Genomic DNA, 25906 nt, shown 5'->3' with positions numbered 1-25906 from the left:
GTGTGAGATGTTTAAAGGGACATTTCATATTGGAGCCAGTTTTCTCCTCCACAAAATGGAGATACAATGAAGCAGAAGTTTTCTTTGTATGTTCAAGTGTGTTAGACAAACAGAGAGAAACAATTAGTTTACAATATTTTTGAGAGATAACATTAAAGAATTTCCATACCTCTTGGTTTGTGTTGGGAAGCTCCTTGTACGCCGAAACTATTGTTTTAAATCTGAGATCTACATTCTTTACTTTGCATATGCCATACATGCAACACATCATGATCTATTAGAGAAACAAGACAAGACAACTGGAAATGCAGAAAATGAATTCAGCTTCTTCATTTCAGGTTAATAAATCAATGGATGAGCTTTACAACTGATTGTGCTCTGTAAACTAGCATGCAACTCAACTTCATAAGAACTTCCAGAATATACACCAACTACTGTTCCCTCAATTTCTGCATGGCAATCAAGTAACTGGAACTGATTATATCTTCTTAAACTGCAGCATATGAAATGAGTTTTAGGGCAGAGTAACAAAACATTTATCAGCAACACATCTTCCAAAAGAAAATAAGTATCTTCTTAAGAAAATTACTACAAAATTTGGTGTGTCTTCACTATTGTGAAAATAGCTGTAAATGGTAGTTGAAGATCACACAGTAACTGCGAGTATTTCAAAAAACTGAGATGATAGATAGCACTCTAATTTCTCCTTTGAGTGATCAATAGAGAAATAAAAACTCAGATTACAATTTCTAATGGCTAAAGAATGTATAAGAAACATTTTGTTCAGGAAAAACTTTTAAAACATTTTTTGTTAATGTTACCTGGTCCAAGTGCCTGTCTCTCATAAGTTCATACTCATTTTGCAGTGTGTGCTGGAAGAGGGTCCAGATCAAGGGTTCCAGGTCAGGATGGTCAGAGAGAAGCCGAAAGAACAGGGTATGTAGTCGAAGATAGGCCAGTAGATAAACTTCAAAAACAGAGAAGAAAAATAAACTGACATTGTAATAAATAAGGGTATACAAAAGGAACATGGAGGATGGACAGCAACTGAATGTCCGCCATCTCCCACTACAAAAACTACAAACCAGGGGAAGGCAGTAGAACCCAGGTTCAAAATAAAAGGAAAAGATTCTTCATACAACCGGCATTGGACACACAAGTCCGCACCAAAACGTGCTGCTCATGTTATGTCTACTCTGATTCAAAAAGAGTCTGAACAAGCAGTTAGTAACTCTCAGTAGATTCATGTTCTAAGCAGACGCATCACGAAACACTCAGGAAAACCCCCAAGCTGGAGAAAGTCAAAGCTTGGGAAAGCATTCAGGGGAAGCACCACATACGCTTGGCCAGTTCTCAAGCTTCCCATGATATCTATTTATGGTCACTGCTGGAAAAAGGATGCTATAATAGAAGAACCTTCCATCTGAGCCCATATGGTCATTCTTAGAATCAGTAGATAAGTTTTCAGTTCAAACTCAGTGTTTAGAGCACATGCGTTAATCTGCTGGCACCATTTTAGTGTTTCTTCCAGAGGCAGCTGAGGGTTTGCACAGTGTTTACTACAGGTTCTATTATAATCTTTTAAGAAATGCTGAGCTCCAAAACCCCAAAACAATAAAGAGGAGATAACTTTGCAATTTCACCACGTACAGAACCAACAAACCTTTTTTGTAGAACAGAGAGAGGGAGGTAGATTTTTGTGGCCTCTGCGTTTGGGGGCTCACACCTGGCTGAGCATCTGGAGCAGAAGTAGCACTTGGAGGAGGTCCAGATGCTTTCTTCTTAGGAGATCTCACAGGAGAAAGATAGCTGGAGATTCAACATGTATTAAACACTTAACATCACAGGATAAAGGAACAAATTTCTATGAATAATACTTGCAGGAACTCTTCCCCCACTAGATGGAATTAATTGCTACTGTAACTGGTTATTCCCATACCAGGAATTAAAAATGTCACTTACAGGTCTGCTGCAGTGTGATTATGTTGGAGAGGCAGGTTGAGAGTGGCAGTGGGCTCAGGCTGATCAGCTTGGCCTTCTCGTTCTTTCGACTGCCTGATAAGATCAAACAGAGGCGACCCCTAGAAAAACAACAGAAACAGTTCATTTTGCTGAGAACAGACAACGACACTGGGTGGAGTTTGTTGCTACTTCTCTAAAAACAACTCCCAGAATTTGATCCTTAACAGAAGATTAATGCTTTGAAATACTTGAGAACACTCACATTTTGCCAGATAAATTTTAATGATTTAGCTGACAAATTTTAACTATTAAATACACCAAACACTTTTTCTGTTTCAATAGCAGTCCATTAAATATAGGCTAACTGCAGAGCTGAACCATAGTTGTACAGTCTCTTAACTTCCTATTAAATAACCATTCGTGAAAAGAATAGCAAACAATACAAGAAAATATATATGGTCACATTTCCAGAAAAAACAAAACAAAAAAACCAAGCAACCCAAAAACCAAATCTGTGACTAAAAGTTACTGCTGTGTCTAGTGTCAATCCATTTCTGCTTCAACGTCTACCCAATATCTTACACATGGTAATACACAAAACATGGTCGTAACTCATCTAACTGCACTGAGGACTATTCAGATCTCAATCAACAGTGTCACGTTCCAGAGCTCCCTCCAACAAGAGTTTTAGTCACTCACATGAAGTCTCATGTCCAAAAACAAAACCCATTTTGATTTTAGGTCAACTATCAGTACTTTCGGCAGCTGGAATACATCGGAATCTACTAAGAGATTGAGGTAGGAGGTGATGCAGTGAGGATCTAAGTGGAATGGAGGTTCTGGCTGAAGCAACATCAGTCCTATTGCAGACGTTGGTAATAAAGAACTTGCAGAAACAAAATCTCAGGCTTTTGCTGCTTGTGTGTCATGTACAGAGTAGAATTCTGCTGAAACAGCAAAACTGCATGGGAAAATATTTTAGTACCATATTTATAATTAGTTTTGAAAACACAGGGTTACTGGCTTCTGAGTTTGTATTTTCTTTGAAGAGGAGACTCATCCTTGAGCACAAAGTTGCCTTCCAACAGCGCAGCATCAGAGCTCCAGAAGCAACAGGAGAACAACTGATTAGCAAATATCTGCCTTCTCAGGGAAAAAGCAGTGTCCATGAGACTGGAAATGAAGTGGGCAAACCCAGACATTCAGCATTTTCCTCCAAATGATCCCCCAAAAGACAGCAGTAAAATCAATCAGCTCAGCACTTCGTACACAATGCATCGTCTGATTGTCCAAGGTCTATTCGATCCTACATATGCACATTACTAATATTAACATATGATGGCACAGATGACAAATCTGCAGCCACAATAACAAAAAGAAGCACAGTGTGCATGTAAAGCAAGCTGCACCACCTGGCGAAGGCAGTCAGAAAATGCCTAGTTACACCAGACTAGATTTGCTAGAATTAAAACTAGTGTTAAGACCTTCCTCATTTAGCCTTATGTCCAAAAAACCCCAATTTTCTTCTGATGTGCATCAACTAAAAATTTAAAGCAACAAGACAAGAGTGACTTCAGATTTACAATTTTTCACAATGTATAATTTTTAAATTACGATTTTGGCAATACTGGAGCTGTTTCATCTGTAACAAAACAACCATCAGTTACTGACTCATAACCACATAGTTATTTCTCCATTTCTCAATGATATCGGCTCTTGGGCTGGTTTGCATCATCCTTCCCTGGACTTAGGAGTTCAAGCATTTCTCTCTTTTTTTCTTTCAGTGCTGCCCTTGCTGGAAATGCAGGGACACGACCTTCTCCATTTCTCATTCTCCTGACCACTTGGCCTCTTCCTTTTTATTATTCCCATCAGAGTTTCACTACGCCCTGAAGAACCCAAGTTCCTTTCCCAGGGCAGTCACTAATTCATTGCTGAAACATCTCTTGATTCCCTGACAGAGTGAATCCCACTTAATTCATTTCACATTTTAGCTATTAATGACTGAGAAAATATTGTTTTCAACAAAGCACCAGTAGGAAGAAAAGCGGTTGATAAAGGGGAATGAGGTGTCAAGAAACAGAAGCAAAAGTTACTATTTTGAAGCTAGCACTTGACACCTGCAGTTCCAGGTCCTCCCTCAACCCTGCTCCAATTTTCACTACACAGAGTGGATTTCATTACAAAAGGTGAGGAGACACAGCAGGTTACTGCCTGTAGAAGGGACCTGCCTACTTTGGCATCATTTCCACTCCTCCTCTTCTACTCACCAGCCTTGACGATCAGTCAGTCTCTGCATAAGCCAATTCAACGCACTAAACCAGCAGAAAGCTAACAGAAAAAGCAAAACCAGATCTGAGCCGGCTCTGCCAAGAACCACGAGCGAAGCCAGGAGAGACATTAGGAAAAGCCAGGGCAGCAACACCACGAAGGTCGGGAGCAGAGCAGGAAAGAGCAGAAAACAGAGTACGTGTCCCGCATGTACTGACAACAACCTGTTCAGTCAGCTGACTGGCATGTGAAACTTTACCCTACAGGAATTTATGAAATCTACTACTGCTTCCCACCAGTTAGATCAACTACAGTTAGCAAGAGGATATTCTTTGCGTAGAAACTTCTGCTTATAGAGATCGAGTAGCAACATGCAGCAAAACCAATCCATCTTTTCTGGCTCCTGCAAATACTAATTGATGCTGTGGTTAAAAACACATCAAGATAGAGGGGGTGTCATCACCCAGCGGGCCCCCAGCAGCACAGACCAGCCAGCACCAGCAATGGTGGGATATGTGAAGGCACTGACTCAGCCCGCGCCCTGGGGTAAACCGTGGCCGGGCCACCTGCCCAGACCGCAGAAACTTTGTCAGAGCTGCGGTTGCATGAGCAGCAAGACATTATTTAATTTTCAGACCTGGCGAAATTCTACTGCTGATCACAATTGCCAGCTCATAGCTGAGAGGACTATCGAGGAAGCGCTCCGTGCTCTTCTCCCAGGGGCTCCTACCACTCCTGCTGGTGGCTTTCCGAATGCGCAGCCAGGTAGCTGGAGACGAGAAGTGGGTGCTACACAGATGAGACTGGTGCCTCACAAAAAAGCAAGTCTGCCAACACCAGAGACAAGTTTTCTCAAGTGCATCTACTCCCCACCTTGCAAAACAGATGGCTTTAATTACAGCCTTACCTCCTTTCTTTATATTTAAACACACAAAAAAAAGACTTCTATTTAGTGAATCCAAAGCGCATTCGGCAGCTTGCAGGGAGTTTTCAAGCTTATCTGGGCAAAACTCTGCTCAGCTTTAGTCTCACTACTTGGTATTCAACAATCTACCCCTTGCTATAATGAACAAAATACGATGTCATTAACCAGACAATTACCGGTCCTTTAAGTATTAGTCACAAAAGAACTTTAACCTCCAGCCCAGCTTTATCAAATAGGAATGTTTATCAGCAACTTGTTTCTAAAGTGACATTATTCCCACTATCTTTTACAAATTTTATATTGCTTTTTAAAGCTTTTAAGCAACACTTCAGTTCAACGGGTCAGCACCAATGCATTCCTTTCACATGACAGGAGTTTCGCATAGTTTTTAATGCTCAGTAAGTGATGTTCCTAGATGCAGCCACGGGATGAACTTTACTAATTAAATGAAGTGGTGCTTTTCATCTGAGACTCCCCTGTGACAGTTCAAGAAGCCCCTTTTTATTAGTGCGAAAAGGGAGAAAGCAGTTAAGGCTGGAATTTCTCAGGGCCAAACAGCCATTGGCATCAGAATGAAGAACAATACTTAAAACTGACTCAGTCCCCTCTCACACTGCCAGGGCTCTGCTACACTGGCTCCGGGCATTAAGCGGGGCTTTGTTAAGCAAGTCTCTGCAGGATGCAGCAATACCTGCAGCACAAGCATTTGCAGTGATTTTTTTTTCCCCAATCTGAAACCTCCTTTTATGGACAAAACCAGCAGAACTTCTCATTGGCTAATCTGCATTTGGCCACGATGAAACTACAGGACACAGGTGCTTCCCAGCTCCCTCATCTTTACATCAGCTCTGTCCCAACAACATGTTTAACTGGACTTTGGTTCCAATGAAAAGATTAAACAAAAGACCTAAATCCTTAAATATGGAGAACAGCTACCCTGGGGTTCGGGTGTACTCCACTGACTACAGAGAAGTCCCTGAGCAGCTTTACTCTCAGCAGTGCTAGTTAGCAACTCAAAACTGCTTTTGTCTTTATTTTTTTATTGCTTTATGCTTCCATCCATTACAAAATTTCCTAATCAATTTTCAGGTGTGGTTTTGGGTTTTTTTCCTTCTTTCTTCCCCCATCCCCAGCCCCCTCCCATGTTAATGCAACACTTATCACTAAACTAGCATGTATCTCAATGCCTAGCTAACCCCATGGGAGTGGGTGGTAGTGGTTTGGTTTTGTTTTTAAATACATTCTCAACACCACCACAGATTATTGCATCAGTTAATAAAATACAGAACATTAAGAAATGCTTTTCTTCATAACGTGCTAAAAGGTGGCTGTGATTTTGCAAGGCAAAACAAAGCTGATTTAGAATCGACAGCTTTGGGATGGAACTGCAAGGACTGGATCAGAGTGATTTCCACTCCTCTTTCCCGTGACAGAAATGCGCAGCCAGAAAGTTGACTTTCACTTGCAACTGTATTTTCAGAAGCTTCACGTGACAGCTAGTATTCAGAATTCTGAAATAATTTAAACCTACCAAAATAAATTATACTTCACGGTCTAAATTTAAATAGTATTTAACATGAAAAACAGTAAGATTAAGGACCGTGTTATAATTTCATACATGAGTTGTGTTATATAAATTATGATCTTATTGGTGCTTGTATTCACAAAATTTAAAAAGAAAAACACTAACAACTGCAATGTTAACAGTTTAATTCATATAAGAATACTGTCAGAATGTCTTTTAAGCCTTTAGAGCACATGTGTATTTAATACAAGTTCTATTCCTACCTTACTGATATCCAGCATTTAAAAATCAAGTAATACTGTCATCAAGCTTTCTGAGGATCTCCTTTTATCTAAATGTGTAGCAGACAGAGGGTAAAAAAGCAGAAAAGAAAACAGTGACTGTTAATTAGTTCTGGTCATTTGAAAGCAATATTTTGAGGGGCTTTTCCTCCATGCACAAGTGGCTCAGAAAGTCATAAACCACAGAGGAAGTGGCGAGCACACGCTGATACACATACAAATCACGAAAACTGTGATTATTTGAAGTCCTTCACGTAAAGCGCACAAGCAGCTGACCTGAAAACGAGTGCCCGAGCCCCAAGCCGTTAGAAATATTCAAGTTCAGGTCTCATGTTCCAGTTTCTTATAAATGTAAAAAAAAAAGTTATTGCACCAGAAAAGAATAATTGCTTCTGGTCTGGCAAATAGGACCCATTGTGGAAATGTGGACCTCGTTTAGGCAGTCCCTACTGAATATAGACACTTACTAATATAAAAGCAAGCATCTCTAGTGGGAGAAACCAAGATTTCCTATCAGAAGCTGTTTGAAGGCCTACTGAAAATGGATTTCAAGTCTCTCCAGTTAGAGAAGGAAAGCCAGGTCACCATGGCCTGGATATGCATCTTAAACTCATGTTATTTTAAATGATGCTGCAAAACCATTCTCTTTACAGTTTTGTGATAACCTAGTCTTCCTCAAAAGTCTCTGGAGAGGCCTGACAAGTCTTGGTAGAGTTCAGACATTATTTTAGAACAATGAATACCACCATTTTCAGTCCCTCCACTCCAAAAATTGCTCTTCACCAGATGGTTACATTAACCAATTCTCTATGTTTTACAGAGTCTCTCAGCAAAACTCCAAGGGGCTACTTCACTACTAGATATAAAAGCATCATCGAGGTATCCTTCCTAGCGATGGAGAAGGGTGCATGTGAAAACAGCCATCAAACTTCTGAGAAGCCCACTACATGTACATCTTCCCCAGAAATTATGGGAAAGTGTGGAGAGAGATGAAAAAACTCAAAGCATATCACAGCAAGACAAACAGTTGACAGACATGATGAGATACTGGGGTGATAGCTGCTTTTAAAAATAGTAGAGTCAAGCTAAATTAAAAAAGTGAAACAAATTTAAAGACAACCCAGGGATTCCAGGAATCTCAATTTTTTTCCCCTGGTTTTTAAATTTTAACCATGAAGATGATAGACTTTCTGTGTTAAGATAGTGACTAATACTATTGGTATGTTCAAAAATATTACACAGACTGATAACACTCTGCAAACAGGGAAACTACTGACACAGCTATTGCTCCGTAGCTCTGCAAACCAATCACCAGTTGAATATTGAAGAGAAAAATGAACTGTGGTCATCGGGACTGCTCCTATTTGCGAAGCCTGTGAGACCAACTTTTTAAAAATCACTTTGAAAGGAGTTTTGAAAGACAGTCTACATGCACAACTATCTTTTTAATCAACTATTTTGTTTAAACTACTCTGGATGACCCCAGGGAGACTGCCACTATGTGGTTTGCAGTAGGCTCTTGCACCACTTCCTTCAGCGGTTTTTCTGCTCAAGACTCATACACTTCACAGCGCTTTTTATGAAGAAAAAGAAAGGCTTGCTGAGTAACTAAGGAGTTAATATTCAGCACATCAAAGCCCTAACTACACAAATTCTCTAAGTCAGTATTGCACCAAAAGGCACAGTCCCAAACTTCTCCATCTTTCTGCATCCTCTTCCCCATCGTCCCCAATCCCTCTCATGTCAGCAGACTTGGAGATCTGGTCCAAGGAACCAGAGTTTTGTTGGTGGCTTTATTTAGTTTGAGGGGTTTTTTGTTGCTTTATGTAAACACATTTGTCAGGAGAAGCCTTAGTTTTACATTCAGAGCAGCTCCCCTATCCCTTTCACCTTATGGCAACACAAGTGTTTGTGTTTTGTCATACGAAGGGACAGAAACGAGCAGCTGGAAGATGACAAGACAAAGTCTTTCAGTGGCAGTACCAGGGCAGAGAAAGGGAAGTCATGCCTCTCAAATTCCCAGGTTTCTCCTCTAAAGCAGTCATAGATCTTTGAATGGGGTGGTCCTGAAGATCTCCAGATCTTCAGCTCAGAGGCTCTGACAGGCTCCTTCAGGTAAGGCTCTTTAAAGAAAGTGCTGCCACAGGGCAGATGGGAACGCAGCTACCGGCTAAACGACAGATATTGAAAGCATGAATAAATGCTCAATTTTATCAGTGAGGTCTCATGCTCTCTGCTGAGGTTGCTGCTGTTTAACAACCCCAAACGACAGGGAAATGTGTCAGGGCACAGAAGAGAAGGCTGCTAGAAGCATAAAATTATTCAGTTTTAGGAAAAATAAACTCACTGTGAAGAGATCTCATGACTTTCAATGATTGGATGATAAAATACATATAATAGTCAATGATGATAAAAGCAAAAATAATGAACAGGGAAAAAGGACCTTAACTTTACATTTTCAAAAGGGCTCTAATGTTACCATTATTTACAAATATATATTTAGAGTTAGTGACTAATTCTGAAAACAGCAACTCCACAGTCAAAAGTCAAAGCTTAAAAAACTATCAGCAGACTAATAAAACAGTTATAATCATGCCAGAATAGTAGCCATTGGATTATGAGAGTCACCAAACTAAATTATCAGGCAACAGGACTGAAAGCCAAAACCAACTAGTATTTTGTACAGCCCGTGTTCAGCTGTGCAAGTAACTGCTACAAAACATGAATGTGGAAAATTCACTTTTCTTCAAAAGACAACTGCACATGTAGGTTTGCAAAGCACTACAGAACACAATAATCCTTACTAGGTATTTTTTGTTGAATGTTATCCAAGAAAATAGCATTGTAGGCTCATCTTCCACGTTCTTCCCCCCCGCAAAGCAATTGCTACGAGCCTCTTCCAGATGGTCCATGGTCTGCACTGACAGCGGTGCTATAGAAACAATCTCTATCTGAAGTAATTAGCATGTTTACTGCCTTGCTCCCCAGGGTAACCAGGCTTCAATATCACTAATTCTTGCACAAACCCTCCTTCTCAAGATCTTCAGGCAAAAGCCAAAGGTCTCAAAGTGAACCCATGCCAGTTTCCCCTGCCTCTGCACAAGAAACTGCTTAAAACATATAAACTAAACCCCCTCCAATGTGAACTATTTGACTGTCAGAAATGACAATGTATCAGTCAGCAACAAAATGTCCTGTCAAAAATCTTGAGGTTGAGAATTGTATCAACCACCTTAAACTGTGAAAACTATGTTTCAGAGCGTAAAGACTTTTTCAGTAGAGGGGGTAGAGATGCTATAATGGACCATTACATTAACAGACATCACAGTATTAACAACATCGCTTCTATAGTTAGATCCATACATAAAAATTATTAAACTCAGGAGCAAAATAGCACAGAAGCACTTTATTCAGAAGAATTTTTGGGTCACAAAATGTCTACCTCAGTAAAGAGAATTTCTTTATGTAATTACTACAGTAATGAGCAAACAGATTGTCACAGCACCACATCACACTTTCTAGCAGTTTCATTTCTAATTGACTTACACAGTCCATGTTCCCAGAACAACAATTAAGAGCATTTCCAGGAACTATTTTTCCAAGTACAAGTGGAGACACGACAATGAAGCGCCTCTGCGATTTTCAGTTAAAGCCAGTAATACAGTTTCAAGTCTCATGTTCTTTCCAGTTTCTCATTAGCTGGACAAATTTAGGTACAACGTACCACTAACAATTCTCTTAATCCAGCTAAAAGTGGTAAGTGTGCCAGGAAGCTTTGCAGACAGCAGTTTTCTGAAAGAGCAGGACAGTATCTTTTACTAACACATAACCAACGAGTCAACAAATTATGAATTGAGCAAAAAAGGACACAACAGATAATGTGCAGAGGATGTGGATGAGCATGTACAGAAAGACCAATTCTCTAGAAAAAGTAATATTAGCTAGGGGATGGTACATGTCCTGAAGCCATCAAGAGCAGACTGCTCTGTGATATTTAAAACAAATAAGACTATAAATATCTTGAAATGTGCTTTGTATGATCTAAAAGAGAAGAATAGGACAAAAATTGGAGTTCCAAAACCAATATGCCATGTTTCATAACAAAAAATGGCAACACGACCATGAAAACTGTTTCACACCATGGATTTATGAGTGTAACAACATTACCTGCATAAATCCATCCCTTAAGAGATTTGATCTTAACTTGAGCCCATACTTCTTTGGCTACCATTACAGAACATCTCCAGCTCAGTTACCTCAGTCTATATGTAGTATTTGCCCAAGGCAGACAAAACCTGTCAGTCACCACACTGCATTTAGCTTTCAAAGCAGAAGCATACGCAGAGCTTCTGAGTGCTCAGTTGACAGAATTTAACAAGATGTCTCCAATTAAACGTTTCTGCCTTACAAGCAGTTATTTAACAATCAGACAAAATACAGTATAACAGAGGTAAGGAGCAGTGCACTGGAAATCAGATTAACAAGAGAAGATTAAAAAAAGTCTTGGGCTGTTATTTAAGGCTTCATTAAAAATACATTATTCCCAACCTGAAAATGAGTAATTGAATTTTGACGGTGTAATACAGAACAGTATAAAAATCACTCGAAACACCCCAAACTTTTCAATGACTTATCTGAACAGATCATAGAATCACAGAATGTTAGGGATTGGAAGGGACCTCAAAAGATCATCCAGTCCAATCCCCCTGCCGGAGCAGGAACACCCAGATGAGGTTACACAGGAGGCATCCAGGCGGGTTTTGAATGTCTCCAGAGAAGGAGACTCCACAACCTCCCTGGGCAGCCTGTTCCAGTGCTCTGGCACCCTCACCATGAAGTTTCTTCCCATATTTAAATGGAACCTCCTGTGCTCCAGTTTGAATCCACTGCCCTTTGTCTTATCATTGGTTGTCACCGAGAAGAGCCTGGCTCCATCCTCATAACACTCACCCTTTACATATTTATAAACATTAATGAGGTCACTCCTCAGTCTCCTCTTCTCCAAGCTAAAGAGACCCAGCTCCCTCAGCCTTTCCTCATACGGGAGATGCTCCACTCCCTGATCTGAAACAAAAACTTGGAAGACTCTGGACTCTATATTTTTTGATGTCACATCCATTTCATATTTAGTCATTTTACAAATGTATTTTAACATTTAGTAAATGTTTTTCCTACTGTTTTCTCTCAAAGTTTTGCAGATATCTGAGGCAGATATTACAGTGTGTTCTACTAAAAAAAGTTCAGCTCTCCATACTGCCCTGGCTCTTTTCTGGTTACCACTTCACTCCCCTCCCTCCTCTTAAGGCCAATTTCGCTCATCAATGGCATTAGTTGGCTTCCTTAACTACGAACTGTAAATGTGTATAGCCATACCAGAAACAATTCAAAATCAGTATGCCAGCACTAGCTTTTCATAGATCTGAGACAGAAAAAGTGTGGCTAGTACCGTGAAAAACATGAATGTCCCTCAGTAAATGATGGAGTCAGAAGTGTGTTGCACTAAAACATGGGGTATCTGTGGAGTTACTCCAGGATCCTCAAAAAGACTAAAGAAACCTTAATACAATGCATCTGCTTTAATTTTTTTTTTTTAAACACCAAAAGATGTATCTCAGCTAGCAAAGAAAGGCAAAAATCACTGAAAAGGGGGGGGGGGGGGGGGGGCGGAAATCATCTAAACAATTTATATAAGATCTAAGTGATTGTGTCTATGTGGTAAACTACAGCTACAGCTGCGGTCACTTGGACCTCAGCAACATCTGCAAGAAGCTCAAGCTAACATTTCCTCAAATGAGGCCAGTATTATTTTTCAGAAAAATAATGTAAGACATGATATTCAGTGCCTTTTCACACAAATCTTTTTTGAAGACTTATCAGTGAAGGCTAGCTCAGGCTCTGGAAAAACATGCTGGAAGGCAGAACATTTCCTCAGATATTCAGAGCAAAATGATGCAGGAAGTTACTGATTTATAGTGCCTTAAAACACTTCGTTTCCAGTTTACACAATAAAGTCAAGCCTAAATGCTTTTCTGTGGAAATACAATGTCTGATTACTGGATGTCAGAGGACAATTGCTGGTCACTATATTTAACATGAGCTACTTCAATTCACCTCACCACCTTGGGGGATAGTAGAAAGAAAGGCTGGAAGTAATGTCACACTGTCATTCTGAATTATTTCACTAACAAATAGCAGATACATAGAGAGCTGCAATATAGCCAGGTGACAGCACCATAAAATGTTTGTTGCCAATTCAACCTTCTCATTTTTAACTTCCTTCAAGCTTGTTAAAAACTGCACTGAGCTTTTTTTTTCCTTACCTGTCTGAATTACATAAACTACCAGAGTAGAGCATAAAGGTAAGTGACTTTAGAGAAAATGTAGTTTTGGACAAAAATACTTAAGTGCTGAAGTACCAACGCAAGTTAGGTCCTGCTGATGCCCATGAAAATGACACAAATTTGCATTTAAAACTCAGCAATTCTATTTGGTTGACTTCACAGGGATCTAGGAAAACAATGCCAATCTCCTTCCAGTTTTAAAATCAACAGTTAGAGAAAGCAAAGATCATCGGGATTTTTTTTCTGGAATACCACATACCAGGTCTCCCACTTCGTATTTGAATAGCGCCGATGCAAAACCTTCCCTCCCTATGGGAAGGCCTTGTGCTACACACACGTAGTGAAGGATCCATATGTGGCATCCAGTCTTCCCATCTGCAGCCCCTTTGCCCACGTTTTCTGGAACTTAAAGCCATAACTGGGTTTGGAGGCTCCTTGCAAGACCCAGGATGGCAACCAGCTGCCTCAGAAGAAAGGAAGGGCCTTACAAAAGCCGTGCTGGTTGAGAAGTACAAACCCAATGGGGGACTTAAAAGCAAGGCTGCCCAGCTAAGACATGGGCATGTGGGTCTTGGGTCTTCATAAAGATGAGGAAGCCAACACCTCTTAAAATGACAAAATTTATGATACAACATACCCTAAAAGAACAAAGTTTTAAGAACATCTGTGATGCTTTCTTTTTTTTTTTTTTTGGTGCTCAGATACTCCTGAGCATAGGGAATAGATGTGTTTATGAAAAATCAATAAATCGGCATGGCCTCTGCTGTCTCCATCTGTGCAACATTTGCTCCTTGACCACTTATCTTTCAGTTGTGTTTCTATTGGCATATAATTTAAAAAAATGCAACACCTACAGAATGTACATGACTTTCCCTGAAGTAATAAATCAGTGACAACAGGCACTACATGGAGACCACCTATCAACAAAGCCGTAAAACTGACTTAGCTGACAAGCTACATTCAATTATCCAATGATCAAAACCTATGTTTCCCTTGTTCTCATTAAATTACAAATATCATGCTGGTTCCACAAGAAAAACGTGAAATCATGCAGTAATAAAGCACTTTTCTATTCAAGATCTCCGAATTTTTATTGTAAGAAAACCTTGGTCATTTGTAAACAGAACAAAGACAAAGTTTCAATGTTTCTGATGAAACCACTATGTTTTACATCCTATTTTGAGAAAATTCAAGTCTTTCGCTCCTAGTTTTACTTCCTGAAATTTAAGGAAAATGAAATCAGCTTCTAAAGATTTTTTTTTTTAATTCAGTTGGCCTTTTTGGAAGAAACTTCACTGAAATATATCCCCAGAGAAACTTCACATTTTGCCAATGTTTTCCAATAAAAAGCTCTTCAAACTCTTTCTGCTAGTCCTACAGCGAAGCTGTGGTATCTCTTTTAGCAATTTTAAAGCAGAAGCTCACTGATCAGTGCTTTAAAAGGCATCACACTCACTTTAAAACTTGATCATGCCACAAACTAACATTGTGCATGATTTAATTGAAATATCTGAACGCTGTTTTACTGAAGTTGCATGCAGCTATGTTGAACTTGGTACCGTTTACTTGCTATAGTTTGAGGAAACACGGGTAGTTTGGGATGACTTGGCAGCTTTCCTCTCCCTCCAAAGTATTTTAAACCACCAGGTTTATAGAATACAGTTTGGCTGGAAGGGACCTTCAAAGGTCATCTAGTCCAACTCCCCCGCCATGAGCAGGGACATCTGCAACTAGATCAGGTCTTTCAGAGCCCCGTCCAGCCTGGCCTCATAGAAGCTCCCCAAAATGTTTCCTTTTAGCTCTCAAACTCCAGAGCGCATAAAGGTTGCGCGTTACATAGAGAATGATGCAATCTGATGTCCGTTGAATTTTACAGCTTCTCCTATTATTTGCACTAGGAAAACAAACCCAAACTGCAGCTTAGCCATTTCTCCTAAGTCAACTTTTCACATACTTTCTACTTTGATGATTTCCTGCAATTGGCACACGGTGCAATATTGAAGCTTAGCGTCCTCGAACTGTCTAGACATGGAGTGAAACCTGCCTCTCGCAGGCATGAAGACTTCAGCTACACCTATAGCCTTGAGTACAGCCAGCACACCTATGGCAAAAGCCACTAAAAGTGCATTTTGACTGACAGGTCCGTGCAGGAAGAACAGTGCAGATACACAGCATGGTCAGACGGATTAAATAAACAGTTTCTAATCCTCGTCTTACAAGTGTCCTAACACCTTTCTCCCTCCCACCAGAAACTGAGAACCATTTTTAAGAAAGGCTGAGGGACAAAAACAAAGCGTTCACTACATATTTTTTTTTTTTTTTAAAAATCGATGTTATCAAATTTACTATAGAGGTGAGCTCTGAAAGGATGGGATTATCTTAAAAGTAGTAAAAAATCCTATAAAATTAAAAAGTCATAGCTACCATAGATTTCTGTTGTATTTTAATATGGAAAACCTGCCTACCTCAGAAAACTTAGAGAACAAAAAGACGACATGATCCTGAGGGTGTCTCCTAACTGAAATGATTCTATGAATTAAAAAACCAAGTTGACCTTGAAATTTCAACATATTGCATCTGGTAAGGAAACAGACCAGTTTCACACTGACTTAGGTATATACATTTAAGTTGTTGTATGCATCTATACATTCCAGTGTTTTGCTATTTCAGAGGAAGCTAGACAAAGAATGCGTGGAAATAGCTGTCAAATGTAAAGGAATGACTATGTTTTGGATGCAATTTTACTCTGCTGTCTTCGCTTTCACTGTAGAGGAAATGCCCATTTTTGCTTTTGATTAGTGTGGGCATTAGTTATGGGCAGCTCCACTGACTTCACTACAAATATACTAAAGTAAAAGTCAAAGAGAAATCAAAGGAAATATGTAAAGCACTACAGTCCAGCGTGTGCCCACAAATACAGCAGAAGAGCAGACAGAAGCCTTATATATAAACATCTCTGTTCAAGAAAAGCTCATACAAAGCACCTCAACTCAGATGCAACAATCCAGCAATAGGAGTTCTGCTATGTAGACTTTTTTTTTTTAACTTAAGTACCTAATAAGTTCCTCATTTCTCATTCAGTGAGCATTTTCTGTGGTTATTCTGAAGCATACAGACCAATGACTAAACCATAGCAAAAACAAGACAGGTTTCACCATTTACTTCCAATGAAATAAGAGGCTGCAAATTAAGGCATTTCTGAAGTCAGACCTACAAATGACAGTCTCAAAGAATCTGAATTAGTATCTCTCTGCTGTGTGATTCTCTATTTTGTCTGTTTTAACTGCAGGTGACATGAGGTACCTGTAGCATATTTGTCTAAGACTTTCTAACTCTCTAGATTAGTTGACATGAGTCTTTAGACCATAACATGACGAGCAAAACAGAAACTAATACCAATACTGAAGATAGTCAACCCAAAGCACCCATCACCCTGAAGTCAGTAAGAAAACTTACAGCATTATCAGTGGAATACAGATCAGATATTTGCCTTACAAAGCTGTCATCCTGTAGCACCCCTATTCATCTCAACTCAGGAAGCATGACTATGCACACTACGTCTGTATTACTGCTCATTTTTATCCTTTTTTGTGGAAAAATTAAACACGCGTACATAGCTCTTTACTATTATGTTATAAATATCACTATTTCAAACAATTTACATGAAAATAAGTTATAGGGTAGTAGACCAGAAACACAGATCTCACCCTTGAGCTTAGCAGAGGCTTTTAAACCTCACAAAGCCAACAGTGAGTTAACATCTGGCCAAGAGGCTAAATAGTAAAGATTGGAAAGCCTCAAAGTTGAACGCTCTGCCACAACACTTACAGCATGGCCTCACAATTGGCTTAAATCAGTGTAAGTGCACTCGTGTTTCCCTAAGTTACACATCTGCAGTTCCTGCTCCATCCCTTGCTTCAGTGTTAGCACAGCTATGACACTGGAAACCATACATTTGTTAGGGTTAGTTTTAAACCAAATAGGTCTCTTCATTCAGCTGAGTGCACACACCCACACAACACAAGGGAAGAAGCAGAGAGTGGCCTGAAGGGATGGTAGGAGGGTTACTTCAAGTGACAGCCCACATTCAAACTGTTTAAGTCAATCATAAAAGCCATATTGGAATCCCATTAATTCAAAAAGTGTAGCGAGAGTTAAAATAATATTTGTAAGCAGAAGAAAGATCTTTGTGGTCTTTCCTAAATAATAGGCACCTAATCTACTCTTATCCCCTGCCTCCATATCAACCAACATTTTCATTTTTTCTTTCAAAGATGAGGTAACTAATACCTATTGAAACTTCCAGCTAACAACTTTAGGCACTACTGCTTCCACCCCAGACATGAAGGACTCGTGTAGCCAGAAGTTAACTTTTTCCAGCTATACCACTGAACCACTAAGCCATCACAGATGGCAGCTGAGAAACTTTGACAAAACCCAGGACCTTGAGTGACGGCTGCGCAGGACAGCGCAGGCCGCGCACCACGGCCCGCATCCTCGCTCTGCCACCGCCGCTGGAAGCTCCCAGAGGACCCAAACCCTGTTCCATGGACAGGTGACTGGGAACTGCAGGGGAAAGCTTCTGTTCTCGATGCAGTGCCTTTTTCTGAGGCTGAACACCTTGTTTCAGAGGACTTGATGACTGTTAGAAGTTACGGTGATGTTATTTACTCTAACAAGGAATACACTGATGATAATTAGTAACGGGATATCTATAACAAGGAGCAGAAGGTCAAAAGTATTTAAAATAATGGATGTATATCCTTGAGTGTCAGCATCCTTATCTAAACTAACTTCGTAAGTCAGCAAAGTTCCACTAATTGGTGTCCTGAAAGTGAACTAGCTAATTATAATATGAAAACCACACCTCTACTCTGGAGGTTGCCCACCACCCAAGGACAACCCCAACCCACTGAATGTGAATTTTTAAGATGCTGTATCATTAAATGAAGGCAAGAAAACTCTTAGCCAATTAACACATAAGTAGGAATGCATATGTATTAGAAAGGAAGGGTTCAGTACATACCAATGTATAAATAATCAAAGTCTTGGAACCTGAGGTCTGCTAGCTTTGTGGAATTACCACCTAGCACCCACTCTTGCGCAAACGTTGAGTAAACAAATCTGTGTGTAAGACTGGCTTATTGCACACCAGGTACCAGACCCTGGTTGTCAGACAACAGACTCACTGTCTAACAGCAAAGGATGAGAAATCCCTTGTAAAGAAAACACTTGCTCAGGCTACAAGATGTGGGTTCCATCCTCCCCTCTCCTGCCAGGTCAACCAGTATCTCCCAGATGAACATCTTGCCTCTTCCAGGAAGATATTCAAACAGATTCAAGTGAAAATGGTTCATTCATGACAGAAGGTCTTTTGACCAACCTTCAGACATCTGTAGAAGCTTAGCTGATGGAAAAATAGCTTTTCCTTTTCAAACTTATGCTACTTTTTACATTTCAGAGGCTCGTTGCAACCCTTCCAAGATTTCAGCAGAAAATGTTAAAAATATCCCCCCAAATATTTGTTCTTTGTCCTTCCTCCACAGTTTTGACAGTTTCTTTCTTACCTTCTAGCTATTAGGTGGTTGGCACACTGAAAATACAACTGCTAGATGCCACCAACAATGTAATAAAAAAGTTCATGAAGTACTGAAGCTTCAGGATATGGACTAGAAGGAAAGAGCAGTTGTGGGGGTAAAGTCAGCTGAAGTACTTGTAATAGTTGTTTACCGGTTCTAATGATATGCTAAATAATCATTTAAGTGATCTTACGCTGCAGAATTTAAAGAGGTTATTTGCTGACTTACACATTTAGAAAGCAATAGTTCTTTACATTAATCAAGTCCAAGTTCTGGTTTTTGGCAGCAGTTCTCCCCAGACAAGCATTTTCATGTCACTATTTATCTATACTAATTAGCTTACCAGCTTGAACAACTCTCATGAAACTTTTTTTTTTCCTAACTTCTTACATTCCAGTTTCGTGAAGGAAAACAAATTAGTACCATAGGTTTTTTTGTTTGGTTTGGTTTGTTTGGGGCTTTTGTTTGGTTTTGTGGGTTTTTTTGTTGTTGGTTGGTTTTTAACTGTATGAATCCACATAAATTTTACTGAATGACTACGGTAAATTCTTTCAATAGCTTCATAATGTTATCCTTCATAAAAAAAAAATAGGAATGTGACTGTGGGCTTTGTGCTGTCTCTAACAAGTAGAAGCTAAAATCCTCTCATACAAAAATCAGAGTACTCCATTTGGCCAGAACTGCAAGAGACTGCAAGCACTTGATGTGGTGGTTGCAAGTAATTTGGCATGAAAGTGAAATACTTCCTCAAAAAGTACATGGATAAACACCACTAATCCTGACATGGAACCAGCCTGCCTCAGTCCTGACCAGAGAATACCTGTTGGGCAAAAACTTAAACTAAAGATCTGAAAAAAAAAAAAATTACCTTTGAACTAAGCAAATTACAAATGTCTTTCTACAAGTCCCTTTTAATCCTGTATGTTTGGAATAGATCTTGAAATTATTCATGAAGCTGCTTCTGTTTCCTTCCTATCATTCCTAGTAATTGCTTACTATAGCAGCTGATTTATTTTTTAAGAAAAGTCATGTTTTGCACTTGCAAAGCATTTTGAGTAAGAATTTTTAGTCATGGAACATTTGGCAAAATTTTGCCAACTCAAACTTCGAATTTCTAATCCTATGATTCAGAAAGTATAAGCCTGAATGGAGCCAGATTTTGCCACATTGTTATAGAAAGCCATTTTACTTATTTCCTGCCTATACAGTGCAGAGAAATTTCAAATACTGACATTATTCAATCGTGTTTGAGTGATTGAATAAACACTTTTTTTTTTTCAAAGTTCCAAGAAATGCAAACAGGAATTCAGGAACTCAGATACTTTGTTCTAATTAAGGCATCTCTCTTCCTACCTGACATTTTAGAAACTGCTTTCATCCCATCCCTATCCATTGAAAACCAACATTGCTAAGATTGTTTACTAATCCTTTTTCCGTTTTCCTTCCCTCTGAACAATATTAGTGTCCATTTTTCAAACTTTCATCTTTATGATCCTTTACTTTGCTTTTTAGCCCATCCCTTTTACATCACTCAATCCATAGATTAAAGCTTGAAAAGATTTCACATTATCTAACCTCACCAGCCTACTGTTAAGATCAACTAGATTTACTTATATGTCGTAATCCTCTAATGTCTCATATATACTTCTAATGCACAATACCATATTGTCTCTTCTCTGTGGAATACACTGCAGTATACATGAAGAACTTTAATTTTAATATCACCTCAGGATGTACCTGGATACCTGTTTTAAACTGCCAACTCTCCATGTCACTGTCCCTAAGAAACATTTGTACAATATGTACTACATATACCATAGGGCCCCTGAGAAATACTGTACTACATAGCAGCAGAACCATCTTCAATTATCTCTAAAGAGTTTCCTATCTTGCCAAGTGAGGTAATTAAATTACTCGAAAGATGCAACAGAAATGGTGATTTTGTTCTTCGTGCAAAGCAATTTCTCCATTAAAGTGAGACTCGGAGGCTTAAATCAGCAGCCCCTAACACACATACACTGTTCCTAACTACAGAAAATGAAGAATTCAAAGTTGAGGCTGCAGGGGAGGGTTAAGTACATGAGGCATTTCTCACCTGCTGTTGCTGCATATATGGGAGGGAGATGGAACCACCTTTTTAAATATATCGGATAATAAATGGACATGTTGACAATCTCTTATCCAATTACTGCTTGCTCCCGCTGGATACCTTTATAATCACATGCTCAGGAAAATTTATTTTCACATCAAAACATCTGAGAATGTAAGCTAAAACCGCTGCTGGGACTCTCCATGAGTTGCACAAAAAAGGTAACTTCCTGCAAGTATTTACCAGTCATCTGTTAGTGGCCTAAAACAGTGCTGTAACTGCTCAAGTGTATTTACAATGCAAACAACCATTCTGCATATACTATGATACCATTTACATAATTCCAGGTAAGCCTAATGTATTCATTAGCATTAACTGGACCTTTGAGATAACAAAGTTTATTTTACCATTAGACACTGCACATTTCTGTCAGCACTTTCACAAAAATTACTTTCAAACTTGCAGTTTTGTGCTTTAAAAAAACTAATCTCTTTTTCTCTATCTCAACTATTGTGGACAACAAACCAAATAATACCAAAACCAAGCTCTAAAATGTAAGCAGAGGACACATATGATATTTTCTGAAATTAAATATTCTAAAAATCTCAGAACTGGTATGACAAACTCCAGGACGCAGTTCTGCACTTTTCTCCACCACTGTGCATGGGAAACTTTTCCCAAAACTCTGCTCCAAAAAGCTTTTACGCAAAATCAAAATGAAACAAGAAAAATAATTTCAAATTAATAATATTTTTAAAGATTCTCCCATTTTCTCATTTGGTTAAGAAGTTCCCCCATAAATTAGAGTATTTAGAAAACCTCAAGCAGACTTGTAAGTATTCTGAAGGATTATATTACGCTAAGGGATACTGCAATAACTGAACACAATCCCAACAGCAGCACTTTAGATCCAAAATTCCACTTCAAAGAAGAGGGTTCCAGGTTGGAAAGCAACAGAATATACTTATTTGCCTCTTAGTTGCTTAAAATTATCAATGTGCGCATGTTGGTTTTCCTTTCCGCCTATATCAACTTTTACATAATATTCCTAAAGACATTCTCTGTAGTCTGCTCATCTTTGCAATACCAGATATATAAAGGACTGTATAGGAAACAGCATGGAAGGGACTTCACATAACTAACTGAAGTGGTTCAAAAAGACAGCTTATTCACAAACAGACATAAAAAAACCACTGTGAATAAGTGTTTCAGCACTAGAAATTGGATAAAAGTGGCATTTCTTAAAGTATGATTGTCATATTCATTGCACATATCTTTAAGAACAAAGAACTAAAGCAATCCGTTGTGCTCAAGTTTAGACAGATTGCAAAATTGCTATACATATATTTGGGTTTAAAAAGCCATCCTCTCCTAGAATACAAGTGCTGAGAAAAAAAAAAATAAGGGACTCTAGCAGCCTAAATTTATACAAAAGGAGAGAAATTGTTTCTTCTTTCTGGAGGCAGGAGAGGAACAGTTGTGTTTCCTATAAAGGAAAAAAGAAAATTCTAAAGAGAAAAAGAGAAGCATTTCAAATGCACAGGAATGAAGAACTCTCCTTTTATTGTGAGCTTCCTTTTCCTTTTTTAAGCAATTACGCATATAGAGAAATTATTTTAACTTAGAGAAGCTAACAGACTTACAGCCCAATTACTTTAGCATCTCTTGCCTTTTTTTTTTTTTTGAAAGATTTTTGGCAGCTATGTTTTAGGACATAGCTAGTAACACAAAAACTAATCAGGAAACCCGGTTCTAAAAGGTCACTCAGACTTTCAGAGGAAAATATTTACAGTTTTCTTTTAACTTTTACTTGTAATTTGTACATGTAGTTTCACTTGCATTAAACTAACAAGTTTCCTGATACAGAGTCTCTAACTGGCTATGCAATAGTCACGCAGGATTAGTCTGGATATATAAAAAGTCTGTTCACCATAAATCTTATAACACTCATTTGAAGACTTGTGTACTACACTTGAAAATTTTTAAGGAGGGAAAAAGGGAATTTTCAGTACGCTAACTATTTGACACTGTCTCCATAGGTGGACTTACGGAGTTGAATTAAGTGAAGTATTTTAACAGATATTTTTGCTTGGCAGCAATCTCATCTAAACAGACAAAATTTTAATCTTCCCACATCTTTATCACATTCACTAGCCACTATAATTATCTCAATATCATATTTAATAGAGGGCTCTCCATCCAAGGACTTCAAACAATATTTAACAATTAAGACGGCCTCGCATCCCAGTGGGGAAGCAAATGAGCTCTTACACGGAGAGAAGTTAAAGCACAAAGTCACAGAAAACTTTGCCAGGACTGGAACAGAAAATCTGTGGCACAGCCAGAAACAGACCTCCTGGCTCCCAGCCCTACCACTCAACCATAATAAATTCCTTCCTGTACATACACACGCTCAAAGAGAAACTCCAGTAAATAGACTAAAAATGCTAAAACACATGAAAATGACTGGATAAATAACAACAGTCAGGGCAAAGAAAATACAGTCCTGCCAGGGTTTGTCTTCATTGTGACAGATAGCACAAGTTCTTTGCATAAGTTTGGTTAAACAAAGTGAGAACAAATGCAGTTGTGCCTCTAAAAGCAGTAACATTAGTTATAGAATAATGTAGTTACATCCAGTCTCTTGTGCATCTCTGAGAACCTTCATTTAACAGTGCGTACTCATGCTTTGAAAGCACTGTAAGAATTTATTACAATGTTATTAATGGTTTTTTCCTCTAAAGTAAGAGCTTTTAATAGTAGCATCAGTGTCACCCTAATTGTAGTGCACAAGGCAAGTTCAATATTCATTTCACCTTTGACTACAACTTCTGTTTGATTCCAACACTGAAGACTCAGGTAACAGAAGAACACACAACACTGGCCAAAACAACTCCGAAGGCCTGGAAAACCTTCCAATACTTGTTTTATTCCACTCTTTACCACTCTACTTGGAGTTCTGAATTTAAGGCATCCTGCCCCTGTGTCCTAAATGAGAGTAAGTCTCCAACTCTGGGACACCTGGGGGTAGGAGGAAGCAGCAGCTGTTGGTGGCAGAGTCCTACAGCCGCTCTCCCAGCACACTGCTTGGGTTATAAGGACTTCTTCTGCCTCTCTGTTCAACACTGGAATAGGTTTGCTACACAAATCCAAGATCACTCAAGGGCGACAAGAGTCCTAGATATCTAAACTCAGGTATCTAAACTCATATAAGCAGAGTTAAGCGGTAACCGACTGAAGGAGCGTACAAAATCCGTTCACTGCTGAAGTGAGAGATGATTTGAAGCATCTCATCAGCTCTCGGCTTGAGGAGCCCACGCTCACTCTGCCTTCGGTGCCTCCTCAAGAGCCACAGGCAGCCTGTTGATGGAAACGCAATCTTCGCTCATCTCACACTACCAACAAATGACAGGTCCAAACTCATTCTCGCCTCTGACGCAGGAAGGCAGACAGACTTACATCTCCCTGCGGTGGCAGCATCGTTTCCTTTGGAGGGAAAAAAAAAAAAAAAAAAACCACACACACCCTAAGTGTTCAGGGCCGTCCCTGCAGCTGCTTCCTCCTGCCCGCCCGCCCTCCCCATCCCAAAGGGAAATCTGCCCATGGTTAAGGAGCATAAGCAAGGTCATTACCACATAATAACCATAACAACATAAACCTTTTCCAAATCTGACAGCACAGAGCCCAACATTTTGAAACGTGATCCAAGCGGGATGAAGTTCCCCCCAGCTCACACCGGAGCCAAGCCAGAAGGGAGGCGGCTTTTGATTCCTGCGGCTCGTGGGGCACTAATGCAGCTTCTCCAGCTCAGAGAAGCTCACACAAACCAAAACGCGGCTTGACGACAGTCAGCCACATCTGATTTAAGAAAAGGGGTAAGCGATTCACCTTTGTCATTCACGCTTTTATACTCAAATGAGTCAGAATGCCCGCCCAGTCGTATACCTGCTCACTGAAACACGAGATTAAGTGAAAACCTGTCAACTTGGGGTTTTCAAATTTTCTTCTGCAGGTGGAGGAAACCCTGCAGCTGAATGCTATTTCTGGAAGCATACAAATACCACTTAGGTCTTCAATTAGTTTAAGGTGCACATACTGTTCCGCACCAAAAAGGTGCAGGAGCAAGAGAAAGTCCCAAAGACAGCAGAAGCATATACTCAAGTCCCTAAAATACACCTCTGAGTGGTGCTCGTGTTTGTAACAGAGGAATAACACGGGCCACCACGAGGCAGGGACTCAGGCAGATGAACTGAAGGATGAGGACGCACCTTTACGATTGCTCTGAAACACGTTTACCACAGTAAAATGGCCAGTGTCCCTGGTCAGACGTCCCCACCCTTCCTCTGTGCACCCACACCTCTGCCCAAACAGAAAAACGGGTACTGACAAAAGGGACCTACTCATTTCGTTTCTCTCTCTAAACGTGAAATACTGCTTGAGGTTTTGACACATGACGACAGATTTCTGTACTTGAGGTATTTTCATTCCAGTAACTCAGCCTGCCCCACGCAGTTTTCCTGTGCAGACTAAGCCGGGGCAGGAAAACCGAGCTCAGAGCTCTCAAGGTCCCATGCAAAACTCACGGACTCTTACAGGAACACTCTCCTTTTACCATGCAAAGCTGCCGGGAATAACAACAAAATTTAACCACGTGACAACTGCTTTTTTGAGGAAAGCCAGGTAAGGCAAATTTATGCTAAGGTATAAGTTAAATTGGACACATAAGAGACTCAACCAAGCTCACATTTGCCGTTCCTGTTGCCTTAGAAGTGGAAAATACACTACGCTTTATGGTTAAGTATGAATTCAAAAGTAGTCCAAAGGGTTTCTTGTGGTTATAGCCTGTTGAAGTGAAACTGCTTGATTTCACCTCAAAATCAAGGTGAAAGACTTTCACAGAAGAAACTTATCAAGAAAACTTGAAATAAAATAA

The 25906-nt window shown here is 39.5% G+C and overlaps 1 protein-coding gene across 2 annotated transcripts in view; it reads right to left on the bottom strand.

Moving 5' to 3' along the window:
* RB1 (RB transcriptional corepressor 1) overlaps positions 1-25906 on the bottom strand; it is an 87559-nt gene that overhangs the window by 6175 nt on the left and 55478 nt on the right. For both annotated transcript variants that reach the window (XM_065656708.1, XM_065656699.1), the window contains exons 18-21: positions 1963-2081; positions 1664-1809; positions 822-967; positions 170-274 (exon numbers count right to left, since the gene is read on the bottom strand). In XM_065656708.1, the coding sequence (XP_065512780.1) occupies positions 170-274; positions 822-967; positions 1664-1809; positions 1963-2081 (516 nt within the window). The remainder of the gene's footprint in view (positions 1-169; positions 275-821; positions 968-1663; positions 1810-1962; positions 2082-25906) is intronic.

Source organism: Caloenas nicobarica, chromosome 1 (assembly GCF_036013445.1).
Source record: "Caloenas nicobarica isolate bCalNic1 chromosome 1, bCalNic1.hap1, whole genome shotgun sequence".
Classification (NCBI taxonomy): Eukaryota; Metazoa; Chordata; class Aves; order Columbiformes; family Columbidae; genus Caloenas; species Caloenas nicobarica.
The sequence above is the reverse complement of the archived record's forward strand: the minus strand, read 5'-3'. Positions and strand labels throughout refer to the sequence as shown.